This window comes from Nannospalax galili, unplaced genomic scaffold, assembly GCF_000622305.1.
Source record: "Nannospalax galili isolate Female #2095 unplaced genomic scaffold, S.galili_v1.0 scaffold236, whole genome shotgun sequence".
Lineage (NCBI taxonomy): Eukaryota > Metazoa > Chordata > Mammalia > Rodentia > Spalacidae > Nannospalax > Nannospalax galili.
The window spans coordinates 1,050,744-1,068,971 of NW_008338710.1; the positions used below are offsets into that span (position 1 = coordinate 1,050,744).

Sequence of the window (18,228 nt, forward strand, 5' to 3'; positions counted from 1 at the left end):
TAATACAAAACTTGGTTTGAATGACATGGTCTCTTGGCTCTTGCACAAACAGGGTTCTACCCAAGTAGCAGATTTTTGGAGACTCGTCTATTCCATGTCACTGATGAAAGTCCATGGTAGTGTATGAGATTAAGTTGTGATTAGCTGAGCTGTCAGTTTGATTTCAACTACTTTCTCTTCAAAGCTATTGATGACAATTGTGTGGCTTCTTCAACATATGCACCTGGCTTTTTGTATCTGTGGATCTATGTCTATTGATTCTGCCAACCACTGATAGAAAATATTTAGGAAAAACTGTTACATCTTTTTCACGTGTACTATGCCATTAAGCCTTTGATACCTGCATCTATAGTGAGTATGTGGAAACAGTTTTGTTAATTCTTCCCTAAACAATGCAGTATAACAGCTATTTACATGGCATTTACATTATGCTACAAATAATCTAGAGATGATGTCAAATATATAAAACGAAGTCCAGCCCCAGGAGAATAAAAGATATGGGAGAATGTGTGCAGATTCTATATAAAAACTACATCGTTTGAGCTGGGCGTGGTGGCACATGCCTATAGTCCTAGCACTTGGGAGCCAGAGGTAGGAGGATCTCTGTGAGTTCAAGGCCAGCCTGGTCTACATAGTGAGTTCCAGGACAGCTGGGGCTATAGGGAGACCCTGCTTCAAAAAGACAAAAAAACACAACAAACAAACAAAAAAAAACACATCGTTTTACACAAAGGACCAGAGCATCTGGGGGTCCTAGAACAAGTTCGTCATGGATACCAAGAGACAACTGTCCATCAAGAAAACATTGATAATCCCAATGGGAAATTTTGATCACCAACTCTTAAAATATTTTATTTATCTTTTTCTTAAACTGTTAAATTTGAGCTTGAGACTTTTAAAAGCATAGTAAAATTATAGTCTCACTAATAATGGGGAACACGTTCATAGGGTCTGGCACCTATACCAATAACAGAGAACACCTTACACATTTCAACAGAGACTATATAAACTTACTGATTAACATCACTCACTCCCATTGGTGATGTTAGATATTTTCCTGAGATTACCAAAGCTGGTACGAAGGTTCTATGTCAATAACACTTTCTTCAATGGAAGTTTTAGGATATCTACTAAAAGGGGGCATAGGAGCTTAGAAGGGAAACAGGGGACCTCTCCCGAGGGGACATTGCAGGGCAAGCAGACTGGGTAGGAAAGGAAAGACAACTTGATAGAGATGATTAAGAGGTTAAAATCCTCCACAACCACCCTTGTGACATGCCTCTGTGACGTATAAGATACAGAGCAAATACAGCACACATATTACATGACACCATATTTTGCAAATATGCATCCTTGTTTGGCCAGGATTCTGTCTAAATTAGGCAAGGTCCAGCAGAGGACAGCAACACCTCCTTTCAAACCAAGGAAATTATATGTGGTCATTTGGTTATGCAGGTTCGGGAAGAGCTGAGAAACCAAATGAGATGATGAGGTGACACAGATTGTCAAAACAGAGAGCTCTTTCCACCTGCTGTGGTTTGAATGTTTGTTCCCTCCCCAACCCAACTCATGTTGAACTTTAACCTCTCAGGACAACAGTGCTGGGTGGTGTGGATGGTGGAAAGGTGTTTGGGTATTAGGGAGCATGGAATAATGTGACTGTCACAGGCGAGGGTTCCTGATGGGGAAGAGTTCCCTCTCCTGCTCACACACATCCTCTCACCAATACTCACCTGTGCCGCACCCCTGTTTTCTCTCTAGCATGTGCACCATGTAACATCTTCTGCCACATTAGCAAAAAGGCCCTCTTCACCAGTAGCTCTTGGACTTTGCAGCCTCCAGGATTGTGAAAAGTAACTGCTTTTCTTTATAAATGGTATTATGTTTTAACAATAAAACACCAACTAAGACACCACTGCCATACAGAAGCAGACATCGAGAGCTATGGAGAACATAGAGTCACTTCCAGGGTGGACAGAAGACTGATCAGAGAAAGGAAAATAGGAGTCTTTGGTGCCTCCCATCTTCCCCCTCCAGCCCCTCCAGCTCTTCTATTAGGGAGACCCACACAGATGCAGGGACAAAGAAGCACCAGGAATCAGGTGCTCTGGAAAGTATCTGGACAGAGGAAGGAAATGGATCTGAGAGCAGACAGACCATAATATTGTAACTCATGTAGCTTAGTCTAGCAATTCTCTGATTATTAAGGATGTAAGTTCTTCAAATGAATTTCATATTGTAAGCACTTGATGTTTCTTCATTTTTTCCTGTTATGCTACCATAGACAGGGAGAGGAGGATACACACAAATTGGGAAGTATGCTGAGAATTTAGCTCAGTTGGTAGAGCATTTATCTAGCAAGAGAAAGCCTTGGGCTTAATCCCCAACACTGTATAAAATCAGGCATGGTGGCACAAAACCGAAACCTGGTGGCACAAGCCTGTAACCCAGCACTCAGGAAGTAGGGGCAGAAGGATCAGAAATCCAAGGTCATCGTCAGCTACTTTGTAAGTCTGAGGTCAGGGTGAAATACATAAGCCCGTGTCTCAGAAAAAAAAAAAAAAAAAATTACAAAGTGGCCAGGCATAGTAGCGCATGCTATAATCTCATTACTTGGAAGACAGACAGGAGGAATGCGAGGTCAAGGCCAGCCTGGGTTACATAGTGAGACTGTCAAAAAACGGAGGGAGGGAGGGAGAGGGAGGGACGGAAGGAGAGAGGGACGGAGGGAGAGAGAGAGAAGGAGGGAGGGAGGGAGTAAGGCTTGGTGGAGGGTGCTGAGCATGGTAGCACATGCATTTAATCCCAGGATTTAAGAGGCAGAACTGTGAGTTCAAGGCCAACTAAGGGAGGAAGGGAAAGGAGGAAGGGCTGAAAGACAAAATGGACAAAAGTTTTAGATTGTTAAGATAACTACAAATTGTCTGACTTGGAGGTGGAACTGGGAATGGTGATGACAGGTTTCTGACCAAGTGCTCATGTTGGCCAGCTTGGTTTGGGCCATGGTGTTAGTCACTAGAAGATTCAGCAGCATGTAGTGGCCTCATTGTTTGCCTGTGGCTCAACAAGCTCCAGTATTCTTAAGGCATCAACCTTCCCCTTGTAAATAAGGCTAGCTGAACTCAACCAGAGACATAGCAAAGGAAGCAGCTGTAAGGGCCTTTATTTCAAAGCAGTAAAGCCAGTGTCGAGCTAGATCACCAGATGACATCATCTGAGAGCTTGTCAGAAATGCAGGTTCTCAGGCCCCACTCAGATTCAGGTGGATCCCTAGGACCCAGTGCCCTCTGCTACTGTTTCTACCTGAACCCTCATCCATGCACACATACACAAGGCACCCTGTCTTTATGAGAAATCACATCTCATCTGCTCCAGCAGACCCCATTCCCAGGAATTTACAGTCCGAGAACAGGGCATAGCTTCTCAGTGGGCTCCCTAAAACAGTCCCCACAGGGCATCCGGGAGGCTAGTTGATATCTCACAGAGCTGGGAAGTTTTGTGTGCTTTCTGTTCACTTTAGTGTCTCATGTACATTTTCACATAATAAAGCCCCAGTCAGTTGCACCAGATTTCCTTTCTGGTGGGTCTTTACTTCCCAGTTCACAGCCACAGACCTTCATCTGGAAGGTGGGGCTCCAAGCTCAGCTCACACACAGGCAGCCCGCAGGGCCTAGGGAAAACAGGACTCAGCCTGGGGGGGAGGGCACTGCTTGTGAAGAAAGCCTGACTGTGTATCGAACCCCAACAGCACTGGATCCTCCACACAAACTCCTTCCTTCAGCCCCTGCCACAGAATTAGATGCCAAGAGAAACCCAGACTCTCCCTTTCCAGAGTTTCATCAGCAGTTTTTGTGTGAAAGGACACTGGTTCAAGTCTTTCCACCCTGCATGTCCTGCCCAGACTAAGGAGTAAACCCTTGCCTGGCCAGGGCTACAAGAGACCTTAGAATATGGTGGTACCGTGGCCACAAGAATTAAGATGACAAAAAGTATCTGCAGTATTTACCACATTCCTTGATGCCAAACCTTGCCACAGAGCAAAACACCTGCACTACTTGTACCATGATTCTTACGTTTCTGAAGTCTTATTTATGCTAAGTTCCTTCCTTGAAAATAGATTAAAATACTAATAACCACTATATGCTGCCATCTGGTGGTAGGTAGATGGAACCGCACTTGGAAAATTCTGTCAGAGCCCAAGTCAAGAGAAAAGCAAGTTCCATTTTGCAAAAGCTACAAGGCACGAGCTGAGGAGAGGGGGAAGGAAGACCAGAACCTTCCAGGATAAATGCCAGGAAGTGTTCATAACTAAAACAATAACCACATCATTAATCATGGCTATACAACCTCACCAACTTTATAACACTGGGCAAGTTGCATAACCTCTCCAGTCTAACTGCTTATCTGTAAAATACCGGTTTCCACTTAAAGGGGATGTTGTAAAGTTGAAAACAGTTAAAACAAGAAAGTCCCTGAAATAGCACTGGGTGCATAGTAAGCACATGTTAACTACAGTGCTTATTAGATTTCATTTTCTTTTTAATTAGATGTAGATATGTGGGGATTTGTAGGTATGTGTGTGTGCACACATGAGTGCAGGTACTTGCAGAGGCCAGAAGAGGGCATCAGCTCCCCTGCAGCTGAGGTTACAGGTGGATATGAGCCACCCAATGTGGGTACTGGGAACTGAACGTGAGTCCCAACTCTGCAAGAGCAGCAAGCACTCCTAATGCTGAGCTATTTCTGCAGCCCACAGTGCTTATTAATGAGTACTGGTAAAGCACCAGGCACAATAGGAATGTTCTGTGTGCTGTCATCTCATTGCACTTTTGTAACAGTCCTGATAAACCACTACCATTCCTGGTTTGCAGATTAGACAGCTGACATGAGGAGGTGAAGAAAGTCACAAGACTCATGAGTGGGGCAGGTGTTGTAATTGCAGCTCATCTCCGACCTCAAATTGTTCACTTGCCACTGTATTCAACTACCAGTGTGATAGGACAAATCTTCTCAGTGTTTATATAAATTTGATACTTCATTTATTTTTTACTCACCCCCTACCCTGTACAGAGAGAGACAGAGAGAGAGAGAGAGAGAGAGAGAGAGAGAGAGAGAGAAACTATAAGCTCTCACAGGGAGTGCTCACAATTCCATTGTATTACCAGAACTAGCTCAGTGCTTGGTATATACCTCAGTCAATACTGTGGAATCAGTGAAGATTCTGCATAATGATCATCTGTCAATTCATCAAATAAGGAAGGGAGGATAATTACTGTATCAGAAGGAAGGGGAAATGGTATATTTTGAATAAAGAACAAATGGAATGTTTTTAAGGTCTATGAAAATGGTTATAATACATTAATATAAGTACAAGAAAAAAAAATTTTCCACATTTACTATGCACAGCACAGATCCTGTGGACACAACAATAAGTCAGGGGACCAGGACTTAGCCTGTTCCTCAGTTCTGGAAGTGGAAGCATCATAGAGGTGGTGTAGACACCTCCTCAGCTGAACAGTGCCACCAAGGCCAGGCTTGGCAAGGCAGCCTTCTGAGTAGTACAGTTCCAACAGGCCCAGGGTAGCCTTTCACCAAGAAGCACCCATGTCATCACAGCTGTGTCACCTGCAGAGGCGATGCCTTTGTCTTCTCAAACATTCTTATACAGTTTCCTATTAAAATCCAGGTATTCCAGGAGGCCCAGCTGCTCTGGACTCAGTAGGAGTCTCCCAGTAACCAGCATCTTCCCCAAGGTCCCCCATATGGAAAAGGGGCTCATCAGATGTCTCCTTCACCCTCAGAGGGTTTCTCTAATATCTGAGGCCCTCATCCCTCCTAGTGACTCTGCTTTTTACACACCTGACCCCATCTTGGGGTTCTGGGGCCCTGATTCCTAGTTCTTCTGACAAAAACTGAAGAGATGTGAATCAAAGAAGGGACCAAGACAGAGAAGTGAGGCCAAAGTGTAAGACACTAGATCAAAAGTTTTCTCCACTGGGTCAGGGTTGTGACCTGGGGCAAGCATAGACTGGGCACCCATCAGACCACAGCAATATCTCTGAGAGCTGGTCTTCAAACCACTTAGCAAGCTCCCAGTGCAGAACAGCATGGACACCATCAGGATTGTTCTCTGGCTTTAACAAGATAACACATAAGCCAAGGCAGGATCACAGCAGATGGCGTGTGGAAGGTCTCCTTTCCCACTGTCCTGTCTAGAGTCTGCGATCTGGACGACTGCTTTGATGCCACAGATTCACTTTGTAAAACAAAAACAGAGTATTTAAGAGCTGAAACATCCTTACTGTATCTGTGCTGCTGGAGATGAGTTGTGGCAGAGATACGGATTTCTGACACCCAGACATGCACAATACCTAAGTGTGCCCAAATACCATAGCACAGCATTAGTATGGTGCATAAAACTCCCAATGATAAGGGCTGGGCTCTCCATCGGAGTTTTTCCCAAAGCATCCCACAGTATTAGGTTCTATTGGTTGCTAAAATGGACTGTTTAAAGGTGTGGATAATAGAAGTCTTCATATCATTTTTCAAGTTCTCAAAAATAGAAACTTAGCATCTTTAGGTAGGAAGAAATTATCCATGTGAGATTCCAAATCCTGTGCAAAAAAAAAGGGGGGGGGCTTCTACCCAGGAAACAGTCAGGTCATCCAGAGTGTGGCTTCCGGTCCCTTGTCACCTGTAGAGACATTACAGTCTCTGACATTGGGTCAGCTTTTCTAATGTCTTCTGTAAAGGAAGGGTATCACCTGCTGATGACTTTCATCCATCTTCTTGAGATAGGAGCAGCTCAGTACCCAGTAGTAGCTGACTCCATAAATATTTGGGCACTTTGCCTACTGGCCAAGTTCTGGGAAATCCCAGTTCTGTTTTCTAAATCTTAGTAAGTTTTCAAAACAGAGTTAAAATTTAAGTGTTTCATTTTGTTATAGCTCTCTTGCAGATATTCCAGTAGTCTTCTATAAACTCAAACCACTTCCTAGGAGCTGCTTTAAAGTCTCTTTTCACGGAATCCTTGAAGCAGCATGTCCTTAACACCTTGGAAGTGTGCCACAGAGCAGGAGGTTGACTGTTTCCCAGGCTAGAAGAAGGGAACCCGGTTTTTCTATCCATATTCACTCATGCATTTAGCTTGGGATTTGGAGCTACTGGGTGGTAGACATGTGAGATTTGAACATGGAAATAAGAAGACCCTCAATTGGAATTTTTATAAAATTTGATATCCTGTGGTGGTACACACCTGTAATCCTAGCACTTGGGAGGCCAAGGAAAGAGAGTAGTGAGTTCCAGGTCATCCTGGGCTACACAGAAAGACCCTATCACAAAGCAAACAAACAAAACAACAATATAGCCACATTTTCCCACCTGTCACTCACCAGTCATTCATGAGTCTGAATAGCAAGGATGAAGTACTCTGTGAAGGTGTATGTGGTAGGGGAGGAACATCCTAGGACAGGAGCCCATTTGCCTCCAGAGTTCAGTTGCCTTGGACTAGATGCCGGGCAGAGGTCCTAGGTGCTTTCCCTAGACCTTTCTCCGTGGCTTTCTCTGTACTTACTGTCAGTGCCTTCCTCAGAAGTAGAATCAGAACTGACAGATTAGTGCTTTTTTTCCTTTTAACTTTTTATTTAAACATTATTTCTGACTTAATAGAAAAGTTGCAAGAAAAACACAAGGAATCCTCACATATCCTCTACCCAGAATTCCTAAGTGTGAACAGTTAGCACATTTACTCTGTTGCCATCTCTTTCTGTCTGCACACATATGCACACATGTACACACACACACACACACACACACACACGCACCATTTTTTCGGAATTACTTTAATGCATTAGAGATGCTACACTCATTTACCATTAAATACTTCACTGTGTATTTCCTTTAAAAAGGGCATTCTCTACATAACCCGAATATAATGATCAAATCAGGCATTTAACACTGATTCATATTACTTTCTGACCTGCAGACTTAATCCCATTTCTCCAGTTGTGTCAATAATAGCCTTTTCAACAAGGAGATTGTGTAATGTGTTTGGCTGTCATGTCTCTTTGGTCTCCTGTAATATGTAAGAGTCCCTCACCTGCATTTTTTTTCATAACATATATGTTTTTCTTTTATATATATAATTTTTTTATTTTATGTGTATGAGTGTATTGCCTGCATGTATGTGAGTGTACCCATGTTCTACAATGCCGCAGAGGTCAGAAGAGGGCATCAGATTCCCCTGGAACAGGAGTTAAATACAGTTTGTAGCTGCCATGTGGGTGCTGGGAATCGAACCCATGTCCTCTGCAAGATCAGTCAATGTTCCTAACCACTGAGCAATCTCTCCAGCCCCATAACATATATGTTTTTCATATAAGCACAGATCCAAAGCCCAGCATGGTGCCTCACACCTATAATCCCAGTACTCAGGAGGCAGAGGCAGAGGCAGAGGCAGGCAGATCTCTATGAGTCTATATAGCAAGTTCTAGGCCAGTCAAGGTTATGGTGAGACCCTGTCTCAAACAAACAAAAGAAACAAAACACCAGGCATGGTGGTACATGCCTTTAATCTCAGCTCTCAAGAAGCAAAGGCAGGCAGATCTCTCTGAGATTGAGGCCAGCCTGGTCCACATAATAACTTCCGGGTGGGCTAGGAGTAGGGAGACCCTATCAAAAAAGTCACAGGCCCAGACCCATCACTTTCTGGAGTGTTGTTCACATTTCAATTTGGGTCTGCTTTTGTGGCAGGAGAGTCTGAAGCAATGCTGTTATATCCTCAATACTCCAACTAGGAGCCACATTCTGGTGACTGGTCTCCCTGAGACAGTGTTTCCCTTGATGACTTCCCCCTTGATCATCATAGGCACTATTTCACCATCAAGCATATAGCAGAGAGATCCTTTGAGACTAAATATGCCTGTCTCAGTTTCACCCATGAGTTTTTAAGTAATGTATTCTTTGAAAATTTCATACTTGAATATAATATATTCTGGTCACGCTCATCCCTCCACACCCTCTATCCCCCTCCCACTCCACCAACATCCCTCACATACTTTCCCCCCAAATCCCCACACTACATCCATGTCTCTGTTTTGTCTTTGTTTCTGCTTTATGACCAACTGGGTTTAACCAGGGTCATAGGTGGACATAGGTATGGAGCTATCCACTAGCACCTAAGTAACTCCCCAATGCGTCACTGAAGACACAACTTCCTCTCTCCTAGCAGCTCTCCACTGCCAATAGCTCTCCTGGGTGGGGTGGATCTGTGAGGCCCTCCTCCATCTATGACTGAATGTTCAGTCTTATACAGGCACTATGCAGGCAACCATAGCACCTAAGTTCATGAGTGCCATGGCATGTCATGTTCATGAGACAGTGTCTCACAGCCTTCCTCCCCACCCTCTGGTTCTTTCAGTCTTTCTGCCCCCTCTTCTGTGATGTTCCCTGAGCTTCCACCAGTAGGCATCCATTATTATGATGATGGGTAACAAATAGCGATTTTTCTTGTTACTCTGTGTGTGTTTGGTAGCTAGCTCCCTCTGTGCATATCTTTTGTATTCATCTCATTATCAGTAATCCTTGTTTTATTCAGTGGGCTAGAATCCTTAATAGTCCTGTTCCTTTTGATAGTCTACTGTCTCCAGACTTGGGCAGTAGAACCCATATACCTGGCTGCAAGCCATCACTATTTACATCACCTCTTCCTGGATGGGTAGAGCCATTTTCTCTAACTGCTTGACTGCCTGGCTAGAAAACTAAGCTCCCCTTGTCTACTTTCCTCCCCACCTCCCAGTCCCCACAGTGAAGCAGGATTTTCCTACATGGAGACTTCACCAGTAACTGATGAAGCCATGGCCATCTTCAAACACAAGACTATTTAACTTCAACACAAAATGCAGGGCAGGGTCAAGCCCAGCATGGGAGTCTAGGAGCAGGTGGCGCCAGCAGTGGGTAGACTCAGCCATCCTAATGGTATTTGCTCTTCCCCTGTGTAAACCAAACCCTGGCTTCGAAGGATGTGCCCTTTGCTTCCCTGTTGCTGTTTATACTGCTCCAAAGAGAAAATAGATTTGGATTCTTGGCCATCAAGGGCTCCCACAACTAGAGTTCTTAACTGTAAGTTGGGTAGCTATTTCCAGAAGAGAAGCAGGTAGACTGCTCCTGTGGAACTGAGCCTTCCTACCAGACTGCTGCTTTCCCACTTCCATGTATCCTCTGGAGAAGGGCTATATCCCCCTTCTGTACCTGGAAGAAGGAGCTCTCCTTGTGACAGCCAAGATGTGGCTCTGTTATTAACCTACAAATAGGGAAACGGATTGAACTTGATCTGACACTTCCACATCATATAAGGAAGAACAGTTGCAGATACGCGTGTGCAGGGGTTGGGTGTGAATACATTAGTCCCCACCCTGTTCGTCTGTGGGTCACACAACCTTGGACATTAGAGCCAGTTGGGAGAAGGAATGTCACTAGGAAGGAAACTACAGGGTGATAAGAGAAAGCAGACCTGAACCAGGAAGAATATCCCCACCGAACTCAAGCTAGCAAAGCACAGGCACAAAACCATGGCCCTCAGGTATGGGACCCAGTCTGTAGGAAAGCCAGGAGATAAACCCTAAGGGGGGCAGGTGTGGAGGCGGTACAGGGAGAAACAGACTGGAAGCAACTCTGAAAAGGGAAAAGCTACTAAAACAGCCTGTAATTACATGGTTCAGAAGAGCAATGTAGCTCCTGTGTTTTCTCCAGAAGAGGAGGAGGGGACCCTGGATGCTATGGGGAATATACAAGAAGCAGGGTGGGCCTGGAGCTCAGTTAGTCACAAAGTCTTGAGTTCAATTCCTAGCAACACACACACGCGCACGCACGCACGCACGCACGCACGCACGCAGTGGAAAGCAGTAGTTTGGGAGGTGGAGTGTTAAATCCCAGCCATCCTTTCATTTCTGAGCAGGTTGCTGTGTGGCCTCAGCCCAGCAAAAGGTAGAAAATAGGCTTTCTAGCTGCACCTAGGCAGGGGTCCCCAGGGTCCAACTTAGCCACTGGGAAGCTGGGAACATGGTATTACAGAAATGGTTGATCTAGTTGTCCCTTCTTCTCCCTCCTTTCTTACCTGCTCCCCACCCCCACCCCCGCTCTCTCTTCCCTCCCTTCCAACTCTTGAACTCTTGACAAAAGCTGACCTGCTATTTGTCAATAGTATTTGACAGTGCTTCAGTTACAGGACTGTGATCCAGTCTGTCCTCTTTGTTTCTCAAACACTCCTGAGCCCCCTTTTCCTTTTGACTTTTCTTCCTTAGTTACCCTCCTGTCCAAATTTTCTTTCTTTTTTTTTTTTTTCTTTTTTTTTTTCTAAACAAGATTCCAAAGTAAACAAAGGTATTATAGGCAGGGAAAGGGACAGGATTTCAAAGCCAGTACTGAGGTGGGGAGGGTAGCAGAAAAGAAAGGTGTCCTAGTTTGTTTCTCCATTGCTGTGACACACAAACACTCTGACCAATACCAACTTGGGGAAGAAAGGGTTTATTTGTCTTACATCTCCCGGGTCACAGTTCATCAGGGAGCCCAAGGTAGGAAATCAGGACAGGAACCTGGAGGCAGGAGCTGGAGCACAGGCCATGGAGGAACACTGCTTACTGGCTTCTTCCCCTGGCTCCTGCTCAGCCTGCTTTCTTATGCAACACAGGCCCACCTGCCCAGGGGTAGTACCACCCACAGTGGGCTGGGCCCTCCCATATCACTCAACAATCAGGAGACTACCCCACAGACATGGCCATGGGTCAGTCCAATGGAGGAAATTCCCCAATTGAGTCTCTCTCTACCCAGGTGTGCCAAGTTGACACTAAATCTATCCAGCACAAAAGGGTTGGAGAGGGTAGAGGTGCAGGTAGTATTTTCTTGTTTATGTGTGAGTGTATTGCCTGAATATCCGTAAGTGCATCCATGTCATGCACTTCCCACAGAGGTCAGAAGAGGGCATTGGATTCCCCTGGAACTGGAGTTATAGACAGTTGTTAGCCACCATGTGGGTGCTGGGAATTGAACCCAGGTCCTCTGATAGAGCAGCCAGTGCTCTTAACCACTGAGCCATCCCTCCAGGCCTGCACATGGTATTTTTTAATCTAGCCTATCTGTCCAGCTGATCTATGAATTACTAGCAGAAAATGAGGCAGTGGGGAGCTGAGACTAGGAACATAATCCTGGGTTTTTGAAATGAGTAATTTGAGAGTGGTTTGGAAAAGTAAAAGTGTGTCTGTCTGTCTATCTGCCTGTCTGTGTCTGTGTCTCTGTGTATGTCTATGTCTGTCTTTCTCTTTGTGTCTATCTGTCTCTTTGTGTCCATCTGTTTGTGTATGTGTGTATCTGTGTCTGTGTCTGTATTGTGTGTCTGTATATACCATTTGGTCCTTATTCCAGAAACAGATAGTTCTTGTTATTGCTAATGCCTGTTTCATGGCAACTAGATTGGTGTAAAATGTGCATCTTTTAAAAATGTGAATAAAGCTCCAAAAGCTGACTTCATCGTGGGGGTGGCGGTGGCGGGAATGGATGAGAAACTAACCTGTGACAAGATTTCCAGTGTAGCAAATGCTAGGAAGCAAAATGAAAACCCATCAGGAGGGAAGGTGACAAGAGATGGCTGGGTGGCCCAGTGGACCCACAAATTCAATCCTCCCAAGAAAGGATTCAGTGCTTAGGGAAAAAGTGGCTTGGGGATATATCTGTTTCCTGTGCTTCTAGAAAAATTGCTACAAACTTGGTTTTAAATAGCAACAGTTTCTTCCCTCAGAACCAGAGGTTTTAAAACTGGCATCACTGGACTGCCCTGAAGGCATCCCTAGGGTCATGCCTGCCAAGCACCTAGGGGTGAATGTGGTCCCTGCTCATCCGGGGCTTGTGGCCCCCTTGTTCCAGCCTCTGCCTCTATGATCACATTGCCTGCCTCCCCTCTTCTATCTGTGACCAAATCTCCCTCTACCTTTGGCTCAGGAACAGGCATGTTAATTTAATTGAACTTAGAATTCGCCCAGACACTCCAAGCAAACCTCCCCATGTCAAAGTCCTTAACTTAATCACAGAGACTTTTGTTTGCTTGCTTGCTTGCTTGTTCTGGCTGTATGTGGTAACAGATCCTTGGATTCAGCTAGTGAGATCCTTTTAGGGAGTACTTTTCAGCTCGCTACCAAGGGTATATGGATTTTATTTTATCATCACAGTGAATCTAGTCCCCTGTAACCAACCAACCAACCTGACTTCTCAGCAGCAGTCATTTTCCCTGTGGGCTGAGGCTTGTGAGGAATCAGCCTGGGAAATCCGTGACTGAAAGCAGGAAGGAGAGAGTGAGAGGGCAGCCACTGGCAAATCACCTTTCTTCCTAATGAATGCTGTATAGACAAAGGCACTGGGCTGCAGGTCTTGATGTCAGTGTGTCTTTTGAAAGGCTGTCCACTTTGGAAATGGAGAAGGATTTAGACAGCCTTCTACATCATCTTTGGGGATTCTCTGAGGAATTCAGCAAAACAGTGTGAGCAGTTTTACATGAAAAGGAAATTTTGTTCAAAGGGAAGTGTTGAGGGGAGTCCAGCCTGGGAGGAATGGGACATGGTACAGTGAGCTGGTGGGAACTGAGGCCACCCTTACCAGGAAGCCCCAGGGCATGGTTTTGCCTTATAAGGCAATGGAATGTATGACTCATAGTTGGGATTGCCATGACCATGGGGGACAACAAAGCAGGAGCACACTGGTTCAAGCCAAGCTACAGCATCCTCAGGCTGCACCACTCCAAAGGGCTGAATCATGAAGCATATAGTCAGCTGTCTTTAATGCGTGGTATCTGTGCTAATAAGCTTTCTATTACTGTGACATAATACCTGAGCCAGTCAATATTTAAGAAAGGATAGCTCATTTTGGTGCACAGTTCTAGAAGTTTCAGAATTCAAAGAGTTGTGAATTTTGGCCAAAGGATGCACACAAATCATGGAGGGTACTAGTTACCAGAACCCTCTTGTGTCTGTAGCGTCCATCACCCATTCAGCTTGTTACTTTGAGGATGTAGCACTATAGTACACTATGATAGGAACATGAGACAGATGCTTGGTCACCTCATGGTTGCCGAGAAGAGAAGAAGAGGCAGTCCCTGAGTCACGATATGCTCTTTTAAAGGCATACCCCTGATGACTTGACTTCTGTCCACTAAGCCCCACCTTCTGAAAGCTTCCACCACCTCCCAGTAATGCCCTGGACTAGGGACAGTCCTTGAACACATGAAACTTTGGTGGACATTCAAGATCCAAACCGTATTAATGCCTGTGGTGCTGACAAAAAAAATCCTCTGAGTCTCATATACCTCCTGCTGAGCAGGACCATGTCCAGGAAGATTCCTGGGTCCTCTGTAAGAGGACACAGGTTAGTAAAGTCACACATCCCTTTCTTCCCTGACGTTCTTCTAACCATGTTTTTCTCATCTATAAAATGGGTACAGAGAATAAGACTTAGGACCGGGGGGCTGGAGAGATGGCTCAGCAGTTAAGAACACTGGGTGTTCTTGCAGAAGAGTTGGGTTTGAATCCCAGCACCCACATGGCAGCTAACAACTGTCCATAACTCCAGTTCCAGGGGATCCGACAGCCTGTTCTGTCTTCTGGGGGCATTGCACAACACAAGTGCACTTACCTACAAGTAGGCAATACACACATACACATAAAATAAAAATAATAAAATATTTTTAAAAAAGACGTAGGGCTGGGGGAAGAGTTTGTGTGAGGGTGTTAAGTGTAAAGAGTGTTTAAGAATTCTGAATGTGTGATGCTAGAGGCACAAGGGGATTGTGGTAATGAATCTTCCACGATTCATGTGTATCCTTTGACTAAAATTTATAGCTCTTTCAGTTTTGAGTATCTAAGAAAGAAAACAAACTTGATTCCTACTAATACAGTTCCTGATTTTCTCTCCTTTTTACTCTTTCTTTTCCAGATAGTAACAAACAATCATCCAGATGGGGTGCAGGTGCTGTAAAATGATACACAGGTAAGGTCGGGCAGAGATTGCATCTGAAGAGGAATTTGTGTGATTGTGGAGTCTTGTTAAAGACCATCAGTTGATCTGTTTCCCTCATGATTCACATCACTCAGATCTTCATGAAAGGCCATGTGTGACAAGGGCTCTTTACTGCTCCTAGTACAATTTCAGACATTCTCTGACATCCAAGCTTTTCTTTGCACTGAAGCCCTCTGGAGAAGTGTAAATTTGATCCAAACCAAATTCAATCTCAGAGAATGATGGTTTTTCTAACAGTTTTAAGCAATGAGAAAAAAATATTTTAAAAAAATTAAAAAGAGCTATATCACATGTTTTCTAGATACCAAAATGAAGTTATAGACTTAATGTCTTGGCAAAGTGAGTCGAACCCAAGCCGTGATGGCCCAACTTCCTGGGGTGGGTGGGGGGAGCTGCTGATTGCATTTGACTCTAGATACATACCTATAAGTTTTATCCATCATAACCATGTGTTGTTTGAAAGTAATATCAGTTCTGTATATCCATGGAGCCTGCACCCCTAGAGTCAGCCAAACACTAATTAAAATCTTCAGAAAAGAAATCAAGTCTGGGCCAAACATGTATAGGCTCTTCTGGTTGTTCCCTATATGGTGTTTACCTTGCATTAGGTTGAATGAGGGATCTAGAGATGATGTTCAGCATAAAGGAGGATGTGCAGAGATTGTATGCAAATATCATGCCGAAATTTCATATGGAGAATTTGAGCATCTGCAGGTTTGGTATCCATTGGGGGTCCTGGGACTAACTCCCTGGGGATTATTTATTTTACCCACCACAGTTCATGTTTGTCATTTTAATGACTGAATGCTATTCAGCTGAGGAAAGGTATTATTGCTAAGTAACTTATTTCCCTATTAGTGGACATTTGTTTTCTTCAGCTTTCTGTTTAAAAATTCCATAAACCACTGTGTAACTCACGTCTCCCTTGCCTTTGCTTCTCTTCAGCTTTCTTCCCACTAGCAAGCATATCTATTCCGTTTAGACACAGTCACAGGGACGAGCTCACTCCCAGCTCCCCTGTAGTAATGCCACCCTAACTGATGTCCACTTCTCTTGCCCTCAGCTATCTCTTCGATCCAGTTCAAGTGCCCTCCCCTGGTTTTGTCAATGAAGTCAACAGCTGCAAGTTGGAGGAGGACGACACTGTTAGACTAAAAGGCACCCGGAGCCATGAGGTCGTGGTGCCCAGGAATGCCCTGCACAACGAGGGTTTGACCAGGACAGAAAGTCGAGGCAGTACAGCAGATCAGCCTCACCAAGGACCTCTCCCTCAGGAGGACTCAGAAAGAAAACACTCTGTGGAGAAGCATGGTGTCACCCTCAATGGCATCAGCCCCTCGGCCACTCTGCAGCCTGCCAGGAGTCCCAGGCCCCACCAGGGAGATGGTGACTCCTGGGCCAGCAGCTCCTGGGCTAACACTGTGGATGGTGCTCACCCAGCTCAACCCTTCCTTGAAGGAGAAGCCAGCAGGAAGCAGGGCTGCATGCTGCCCACCTTGGAAGGGACACAGATCATGGGGCATGGAGACTGCAAAGCCCCTGCTGGAGCCTTGGCAGCGGCAGACCCCATCCTGCAGATTCCAGCCCCAGATTACCCTCAGTTCTGGGGCCCTACAGTAGACAGTGCAGATCCTGAAGAAAAGGATTATCTTTTTGAGAACCATCCAAATGAGGAGCCTCTGCCAGGAATTTACCCCAGGTTGGGCCAGCAGGGTTTGAATATGCCCTTTTCCCTAAAACAAAGCTGGGACTCACTAAATGAGGCTGTAACAACAGAAGTTCTGAGTGTCTACTTTAAAGAGGAGCTTCCTGCTCACCCCATGCCTACTGTTGACTCCAGAAATGAGCAGGACCTCCATGCCTACAATGGAGATAGGGATGGGTTCCTGATGGATGAAGATGCTGAGGTGGCGGAAGCCCTCGCTGCATTAGAAGCTGCAACCGCAGGAGAAGATGCAGATGAAGGAGATTAGGAGAGGGGATGGATGCACACAAGTGAGTCCCTGCCACGCCCAAACAGATGTATTTGCAGATACTCTGTTAGTATGCGTGGGGCAGCCTTACCAGCTGCACCACTGTTTACATCTGTTCTGTTCCCATCACCAGGACATGTGCCGTGCCGCTTGTTAAGTATACTGAGAATCACTCTGTGTAACTGGGCTCTCATTCAGAATGCTGGAATCAAAATAAGAGCAGGCCGTGGTACCCACATCCACAGCAAATGCAGAAATTAAGCAACTTGCTTGCTGGCCCTGCAAGCTCCCCATCACACCTGTCCAGATGTGCATGAGAATGGTCAAACACCCCCCCCCACACACACACACACACCTGATCCCAGGGGTACACACAGTCCAGGGCCATTCTGTTTGACTGTACCTCTTTACCTTGTTTTTGAGAGCCAAATATTTCGCCCAACCTAGAAAGGGTAACTACCCACGTAAGTGCCTACTGTGCCCCAGAGCATAGCTTAACTTCAGGAATGGTCACCCAGGGAACTATTAACTAACCACTTGTTGACTAACAGGTTAAGATCGTGGCCTTCGGGCGGGGTGGAGCAGACGTGACCAGTGAACAAAGGGTTAGTCATTAGCTATGCTACAAAAACACCTGACCTTAACTTTTTTACATTCTTACATTTTAGTCTCCTTTCGGATAGGGAAAGCTGGCAAAAATATTTCTTAAAACGTGTCATATTTTAGTTTCAAGTTCATAAGTTTTGGAAACAACAAAGCCATATATGGAGGGATTGATGTCATTAAATGTCGGTTCGCATTAAAACATAACAGTATTTGTGTCTCTCTGACTTGTCACATAGGTGGGTATGATGGCCCCAGACTGTCAGTGACCACTGATGTTTCCTTCAGCTTAAACAGGTAAACATTCACTTTCCTTAAAAAGAAGAAAGTGTCAAAAGATCTCACTCTGTGTGTTAAGGGCTCCTGGTAGTATCATCCAAGACTTCCACTCCGACTTACTTGGTAGCATCTCATCACTTGGCCACATCTCCTGCAAAAGAGGCTGGTAACTGCTACTTGGATTTACCAAATCAATTAAGAATGTAATTCCTGAGGACAGAAGAGTTAGATGTTGAGTTTGAGGTGATCAGCCTATAGTCTGTATCACACCAGATCCCCCAAACCCAAAAACCTGGGGTAATGCTGGTTCCTAAAG

The 18,228-nt window shown here is 45.0% G+C and overlaps 1 protein-coding gene across 3 annotated transcripts in view; it reads left to right on the forward strand.

The window, feature by feature from the left end:
* The window catches only part of CUNH4orf19 (chromosome unknown C4orf19 homolog), an 89,116-nt gene extending 71,276 nt beyond the window's left edge, over nt 1-17,840 (forward strand). For all 3 annotated transcript variants that reach the window (XM_008833219.2, XM_029563566.1, XM_029563567.1), the window contains 2 exons: nt 14,974-15,027; nt 16,121-17,840. In XM_008833219.2, coding sequence (XP_008831441.1) covers nt 14,996-15,027; nt 16,121-17,030 — 942 coding nt within the window. In that variant the 5' untranslated portion in view covers nt 14,974-14,995 and the 3' untranslated portion in view covers nt 17,031-17,840. The remainder of the gene's footprint in view (nt 1-14,973; nt 15,028-16,120) is intronic.
* Nucleotides 17,841-18,228: the final 388 nt, after the last annotated feature.